Genomic DNA, 8,541 nt, shown 5'->3' on the forward strand with positions numbered 1-8,541 from the left:
GCTGCATTAGGGACTAGTGCACTTCACAAAATAGATGGCATCATGATGTGGGGGTGCTTTGCTGCATTAGGGACTGGTGCACTTCACAAAATAGATGGCATCATGATGTGGGGGTGCTTTGCTGCATTAGGGACTGGTGCACTTCACAAAATAGATGGCATCATGATGTGGGGGTGATTTGCTGCATTAGGGACTGGTGCACTTCACAAAATAGATGGCATCATGATGTGGGGGTGCTTTGCTGCATTAGGGACTGGTGCACTTCACAAAATAGATGGCATCATGATGTGGGGGTGCTTTGCTGCATTAGGGACTGGTGCACTTCACAAAATAGATGGCATCATGATGAACGAAAATACGGTGGAAATCTTGAAGCAACATCTCAAGACATCAGTCAGGAAGTTAAAGCTTGGTCGCAAATGGGTCTTCCAAATGACCCCAAGCATACTTCCAAAGTTGTTGCAAAATGGCTTAAGGACAACCAAGTCAAGGTATTGGAGTGGTCATCACAAAGCCCTGACCTCATTCCTATAGAACATTTGTGGGCAGAACTGAAAAGTGTGTGCGACCAAGGAGGCCTACAAACCTGACTTAGTTAAACCAGCTCTGTCAGGAGAAATGGGCCAAAATTCACCCAACTTATTGTGGGAAGCTTGTGGAAGACCACTCGAAACATTTGACCCAAGTTAAACAATTTAAAGGCAATGCTACCAAATACTAATTGAGTATGTATGTAAACTTCTGACCCACTGGGAATGTGATGAAATAAATAAAAGCTGAAATAAATCATTCTCTCTACTATTATAGATTAAATGTCAGGAATTGTGAAAAACTGAGTTTAAATATAGTTGGCTAAGGTGTGTGTAAACTTTACCGGTGTAAACTTTACCAGTGAATACAGGCTTGTTCGTGTGTGGGTCCTGTTGACCAGTATCAACAGACGGTATATTCCTTCAGACAGCCCGCCTGGGGGGAGTCAGTCTCTCTCTGCCATCTGCATCCCAAATGGCACCTTATTCCCTACATAGTGCACTACTTTTAATAAGATCCCTATGGAGTCTTGTAAAAAGTAGTGCACTACATAAGGAATAGAGTGCCGCAGTCTGGTTGTTTGCAGTGAGACGTTTGGTTTGCTAGTCTTTAACCTGTACTGAACTGACCCCCGTCTCCACTGTCCCTCTGAGCTTGTCTGGTAACACAATATGACCAATCCCTGAAATGACCTGTCTGACCTCTCTCTCGTTCTCTCACTTTCTCTCTCTCACAGCCAACCGGAGAGCTGGTCATGCAGTGACGAACATCTTGGCCAAAGAGTTGATGCAGGAGGACACCGCACCCCGCTTCAGCAAACCACCCAATAAGAACACCAAGATGGCGCAGATGGAGGAGCCTAGCATAGAGGGGGCAGGGTCACTAGAGGACCTCTTAGAGGACAGTCTGTCACGGTCCAATTAAAGGAGATGGGTGGAAGTTTGCCCTTAGCCACAGATCTAGGATAAGCTTGTCTTACTCATATCCTAACCTTAACCATAGAGAAAAATAGAAACTGTTCTTCAATCAGTGTCTAAGGGCAACTTCATCCTCCTGCCAGTTGAAGGAGGAGTCTGTGCCCATTGTCCTTCATGGGACCACCGGATTGGACATGCTGGGACTGAAGGAGCCAATGGGTGAGGGCGGGGCTCTCACCATGACACAGTCCCAGGGTTTTCCACTCTGAGGGACGACTCTTGCTTTGCCATATAAACATATCCCTGTTCAAGCATCAGCTTCTGCACACATCCACTGCACTCTCTCTCTCTCACACACACATCCACTGCACTCTCTCTCTCTCTCACACACATCTACTGCACTCTCTCTATTTCTCACACACACATCCACTGCACTCTCTCTATTTCTCACACACACATCCACTGCACTCTCTCTATTTCTCACACACACATCCACTGCACTCTCTCTATTTCTCACACACACATCCACTGCACTCTCTCTCTCTCACACACACATCCACTGCACTCTCTCTATTTCTCACACACACATCCACTGCACTCTCTCTATTTCTCACACACACATCCACTGCACTCTCTCTATTTCTCACACACACATCCACTGCACTCTCTCTCTCTCACACACACATCCACTGCACTCTCTCTATTTCTCACACACACATCCACTGCACTCTCTCTATTTCTCACACACACATCCACTGCACTCTCTCTATTTCTCACACACACATCCACTGCACTCTCTCTCTCTCACACACACATCCACTGCACTCTCTCTATTTCTCTCACACACATCCACTGCACTCTCTCTATTTCTCACACACACATCCACACTATCGGTCTACTTTCCTCTGTCTGAAGTGCATCGTGAGAATCCAAAGACTCTTTGTCAGGAGGAGGGGTCCTACATTTTCCCAGAGGGATGGTGGGGGTGTCCTGTTGTATGGAAGCCCTGGGTGGTTTTTGGAACACTTCTTTTCCCACGTGGTTTGATTTAAAACCTATTAAATGTTGCTCTTTAATTGTCAAATATACTGTATGCTAATGTTGTGCTGTATACTGTATGTTTATAAAAGAAACAGGTGCCAACCAATACAATTCCAAGCTTCACATTTCAGCTGTCGTGTTGTCCAATAGGGTTAGGGTGGACCAATCAAAAACCTTCTATCTTAGTGTGTGTGTCTGTCTCTCTGTCTGTGTGTCTGTCTGTCTGTTTGTCTCTGTCTGTGTCTCTCTCGCTCGCTCTGTGTGTGTGTGTGTGTGTGTGTGTTTATATGATATCACATGTTGAGTGTGTTCCACAATCCTCATCTCCATTGTTCTATCTCCCTGGTTGACAGGGAGGAGTCACTGATTTACTGGCTATATTTAGAGCACTCATGGGCTTTCTCGTGGCTTTTCTCGTGGCTTTTCTCGTGGCTTTTCTCGTGGCTTTTCTCGTGGCTTTTCTCGTGGCTTTTCTCGTGGCTTTTCTCGTGGCTTTTCTCGTGGCTTTTCTCGTGGGCTTTCTCATGGGCTTACTGGTGGGCTTTCTCGTGGGCTTTCTCATGGGCTTACTGGTGGGCTTTCTCGTGGCCTTTCTCATGGGCTTTCTGGTGGGCTTTCTCGTGGCCTTTCTCATGGGCTTTCTTATGGGCTTTCTCATGTAAGTCGCTTTGGATAAAAGCATCTGCTAAATGGCATATTATACATTATTATTAAAAGAGAAGTGTGTGTGTCTAGCGCTGTGTGTGTGGGTGTAATGGGGGTTGTTTGTGCATTTATGTAGTGTGTGTGTGTGTGTGTCAGTTTGTGCATGGGTATGTTCTGTCTATAAATACTGTCCGCTACTGCCTCTGTCTGCTGTCAGCATAACTGCTAGATTTCATAAACAGAGCTTGGTCTTTCTGCTGAGGTTACTGGAGGACCTGCCCAAAAACTGCTGAGATATGTTTGTGTGTGTCCAAGTGTGTGTGTGTCCCAGTGTGTGTGTTTTGCCCTTTTAGACAGCAGCACCTGTTGCTTAATGTCTGGACTTGCTTTTCTCTATTCCGTAGCCATCAGCAAATGTTGCTGCCGCAACGCTAGCATTGTGAGGAGTAGTTCTGTCAGCTGCCTCATGCAATACCAATCCCTATGCAACATCTGCATTTGAACATCTGCATGTTCAAACCGCTGTGGTTTCCGTTAGTACTGATCAGTTTGTACTGTAGAGCCAAGCACACGTTGTTTAAGGGCTGTTACCAACACAACATGTTGTTGTTGTCGAGCTGAGAGATGAGTTCATGGTAATTGTGGATTCCTACAAAAAGCTTATCCTCCAGTCAGTCAAATGCTAAGAGAATGTCTGACTGGAGACATTTAGCCCTCAGATAGTGATTGTTCGCCAGAAACACAACTACAACATTGTGTCAACCGCAAGACAGCGTTCCTTGTGCAAATGAGTTATTTCATGTGATCCTGTCACTATTGAATTTCTCTTTCAAACGTTGCTGAGAGGTTTAAAAACATAAATGGATAATAATCTGATTTTCTTTGTCTATTTTCTTTTCTTCATTTGATTAGTTTGTTTTCAATGTGAATTTTTACTCTTTATTTGTTTTAATGCTAGTGAGGTTTCATTTTGTTTTGAGAGATATCACTGTGGTAATGTGTATATGGTATTATGTATGAAGTCCTTCTGTTAAAATATCGTCAATAAGAATGTCTGAGGATTATTTTGTACGACAGGCTTTGTGTGTGTGTGTGAGTTTAAATCAAAAACAGAGCTCTGTTCCTGGTTCTCAGCCAGAAGAAATTCCATCCGAGGTACATTTCTCTGCACCCCAGGGGTTAGAGAGACTGTGTGTACTGGATCTGACACACACACACACACACACACACACACACAGACACACAAAGTCCATTTGGAAGAGCTATTACATCACCACAGAGTCAGACTTTACAGCCCTATACTGTATCATCACATAGTATTTCCTGTTGTGACCATGTTACGGCTGTACTAACACACACACACACACACACACACACACACACACTGCCATGGTGAGGCTGTGTTTCTGCTGTCGGTCCAGGTCCCAGACGTTTGCTGGTGAATTTTCCACAGACTTCTGCCAATGTACGTTCCACAGTTCCCAATGATCCCTCACTGGGACATCCACGGGACGAGCACCAGACTGTGTGTGTGTGAGAGAGAGAGAGACATGGACACGTTTGCCTGTTTTTTTCTCAATTCTTATTTTTTCCTAAACTCCTCTCCCTGATGGTGGTGGAGGGTTAGAGGTCAGTCTGACTACTCTCTAAACTCCTCTCCCTGATGGTGGTGGAGGGTTAGAGGTCAGTCTGACTACTCTCTAAACTCCTCTCCCTGATGGTGGTGGAGGGTTAGAGGTCAGTCTGACTACTCTCTAAACTCCTCTCCCTGATGGTGGTGGAGGGTTAGAGGTCAGTCTGACTACTCTCTAAACTCCTCTCCCTGATGGTGGTGGAGGGTTAGAGGTCAGTCTGACTACTCTCTAAACTCCTCTCCCTGATGGTGGTGGAGGGTTAGAGGTCAGTCTGACTACTCTCTAAACTCCTCTCCCTGATGGTGGTGGAGGGTTAGAGGTCAGTCTGACTACACACTGGGAACCAGCCAGGGGACCTGTGGAAGCCACTTTAAAGGTCAATGATTGTGTAGAAAATATGGTCATTATTTTATTCAACTTCCACTGTCCTCCAAGAATGGCTGACTATGATATAGTGACAGGCTACTTTCCCGTTCCAACGAAGACCTTAGAAAGGGAGGATGTTCTCTGTGACACACCACACATTTCTTCTTCAGTAAGGAGAATATCTACTGCCCTCCCCCCCCCCCCCCATTAACACTGGTGTTGATTTAACCAATACCCCTCTCCCTTTCCCCCCCTCATTAACACTGGTGTTGATTTAACCAAGACCCCTCTCCCTTTCCCCTCATTAACACTGGTGTTGATTTAACCAAGACCCCTCTCCCTTTCCCCCCCTCATTTACACTGGTGTTGATTTAACCAAGACCCCTCTCCCTTTCCCCCCCTCATTTACACTGGTGTTGATTTAACCAAGACCCCTCTCCCTTTCCCCCCCACATTTACACTGGTGTTGATTTAACCAAGACCCCTCTCCCTTTCCCCCCCTCATTTACACTGGTGTTGATTTAACCAAGACCCCTCTCCCTTTCCCCCCCTCATTTACACTGGTGTTGATTTAACCAAGACCCCTCTCCCTTTCCCCCCCACATTTACACTGGTGTTGATTTAACCAAGACCCCTCTCCCTTTCCCCCCCTCATTAACACTGGTGTTGATTTAACCAAGACCCCTCTCCCTTCCCCCCCTCATTAACACTGGTGTTGATTTAACCAAGACCCCTCTCCCTTTCCCCCCCTCATTTACACTGGTGTTGATTTAACCAAGACCCCTCTCCCTTTCCCCTCATTAACACTGGTGTTGATTTAACCAATACCCCTCTCCCTTCCCCCCCTCATTAACACTGGTGTTGATTTAACCAAGACCCCTCCCCCCCCCCCCCCCCCCCCCATTAACACTGGTGTTGATTTAACCGAGACCCCTCTCCCTTCCCCCCCTCATTAACACTGGTGTTGATTTAACCAATACCCCTCTCCCCCCCCCCCCCCCATTAACACTGGTGTTGATTTAACCAAGACCCCTCTCTCCCCCCCCCCCATTAACACTGGTGTTGATTTAACCAATACCCCTCTCCCTTCCCCCCCTCATTAACACTGGTGTTGATTTAACCAAGACCCCTCTCCCCCCCCCCCCCCCCCCCCCCCCATTAACACTGGTGTTGATTTAACCAATACCCCTCTCCCTTTCCCCCCCTCATTTACACTGGTGTTGATTTAACCAAGACCCCTCTCCCTTTCCCCCCCTCATTTACACTGGTGTTGATTTAACCAAGACCCCTCTCCCCCCCCCCCCCCCCATTAACACTGGTGTTGATTTAACCAATACCCCTCTCCCTTTCCCCCCCTCATTTACACTGGTGTTGATTTAACCAAGACCCCTCTCCCTTTCCCCCCCTCATTTACACTGGTGTTGATTTAACCAAGACCCCTCTCCCCCCCCCCCCCCATTAACACTGGTGTTGATTTAACCAAGACCCCTCTCCCCCCCCCCCCCCCCCCCCCATTAACACTGGTGTTGATTTAACCAAGACCCCTCTCCCTTTCCCCCCCTCATTTACACTGGTGTTGATTTAACCAAGACCCCTCTCCCCCCCCCCCCCCCATTAACACTGGTGTTGATTTAACCAATACCCCTCTCCCTTTCCCCCCCTCATTAACACTGGTGTTGATTTAACCAATACCCCTCTCCCTTTCCCCTCATTAACACTGGTGTTGATTTAACCAATACCCCTCTCCCTTTCCCCCCCCCCCTCATATACACTGGTGTTGATTTAACCAATACCCCTCTCCCTTTCCCCCCCTCATTAACACTGGTGTTGATTTAACCAATACCCCTCTCCCTTTCCCCTCATTAACACTGGTGTTGATTTAACCAAGACCCCTTTCCCCTCATTAACACTGGTGTTGATTTAACCAATACCCCTCTCCCTTTCCCCTCATTAACACTGGTGTTGATTTAACCAATACCCCTCTCCCTTTCCCCTCATTAACACTGGTGTTGATTTAACCAAGACCCCTTTCCCCTCATTTACACTGGTGTTGATTTAACCAAGACCCCTCTCCCTTTCCCCTCATTAACACTGGTGTTGATTTAACCAATACCCCTCTCCCTTTCCCCCCCTCATTAACACTGGTGTTGATTTAACCAAGACCCCTCTCCCTTTCCCCTCATTAACACTGGTGTTGATTTAACCAAGACCCCTCTCCCTTTCCCCCCCTCATTAACACTGGTGTTGATTTAACCAAGACCCCTCTCCCTTTCCCCTCATTAACACTGGTGTTGATTTAACCAAGACCCCTCTCCCTTTCCCCTCATTAACACTGGTGTTGATTTAACCAAGACCCCTCTCCCTTTCCCCTCATTAACACTGGTGTTGATTTAACCAAGACCCCTTTCCCCTCATTAACACTGGTGTTGATTTAACCAAGACCCCTCTCCCTTTCCCCTCATTAACACTGGTGTTGATTTAACCAAGACCCCTTTCCCCTCATTAACACTGGTGTTGATTTAACCAAGACCCCTCTCCCTTTCCCCTCATTAACACTGGTGTTGATTTAACCAAGACCCCTTTCCCCTCATTAACACTGGTGTTGATTTAACCAAGACCTCTCTCCCTTTCATCCTTGCAGTTCTGTTGTGACCAAAGACATGTGCCCGCCATATTAAACTAGACTAGTGCTTTTGGATGAACAGTAAGGGGGGAGAGGGTCTGTGTGCGTGTCTCCGCCGGTCTAACTCATCTTCCTGTATATATCTCTGTGCACATGGCTTTGGCATGTCATTCTTCCTCTCTTGTTTGAAGACAGACATAACTGGCCAGTTATTCTCTCAGCATCTGATCTGAATCGCAGTGAGCGTAACTGTCCTCTCTCTGGTCTGTCCTTATACCTTTGGCTAAGTGTGTGTCTGATTTACTTGCATGTGCGTGTTGTGTTCTGGGAAAGATGTGAAATGTGGCTGAGTTAAATGAATGTGTTGGTGGTGTGTGTGTTGTGCTGGGAGTAGTCTGAAGTTGTTCAATGTGTTTCTGTTAGTGAGTTTGGGGGAATGGCATGTGGGTCTGGATGGAATGCCACGACTACAGACTAGATTATCTTTAATCTACAGTGCTTTCGGAAAGTATTCAGACCCGTTGACGGTTTCCACATTTTGTTACGTTACAGCCTTATTCTAAAATGGATTAAATAAATCGCAAATCCTCATCAATCTACACACAATACCCCATAATGACAAATCGAAAACAAGGTTTTAGAAATGTTTGCAAATCTATTAAAAATTCAAAAACAGATACCTTATTTACATAAGTATTCAGACCCTTTGCTATGAGACTCAATTGAGCTCAGGTGCATCCTGTTTATATTGATCATCCATGAGATGTTTCTGCAACTTAATTGG

At 46.3% G+C, this 8,541-nt stretch overlaps 1 protein-coding gene across 3 annotated transcripts in view; it reads left to right on the forward strand.

Moving 5' to 3' along the window:
• The window catches only part of LOC110504416 (protein diaphanous homolog 1), a 191,138-nt gene extending 186,956 nt beyond the window's left edge, over positions 1–4,182 (forward strand). For all 3 annotated transcript variants that reach the window (XM_090219486.1, XM_090219487.1, XM_090219488.1), the window contains one exon: positions 1,268–4,182. In XM_090219486.1, the coding sequence (XP_090075612.1) occupies positions 1,268–1,455 (188 nt within the window). In that variant the 3' untranslated portion in view covers positions 1,456–4,182. The remainder of the gene's footprint in view (positions 1–1,267) is intronic.
• Positions 4,183–8,541: the final 4,359 nt, after the last annotated feature.

The sequence above is a fragment of the Oncorhynchus mykiss genome, chromosome 25 (genome assembly GCF_057628025.1).
Source record: "Oncorhynchus mykiss isolate SJ-2025 chromosome 25, ASM5762802v1, whole genome shotgun sequence".
NCBI classification, from domain to species: Eukaryota; Metazoa; Chordata; class Actinopteri; order Salmoniformes; family Salmonidae; genus Oncorhynchus; species Oncorhynchus mykiss.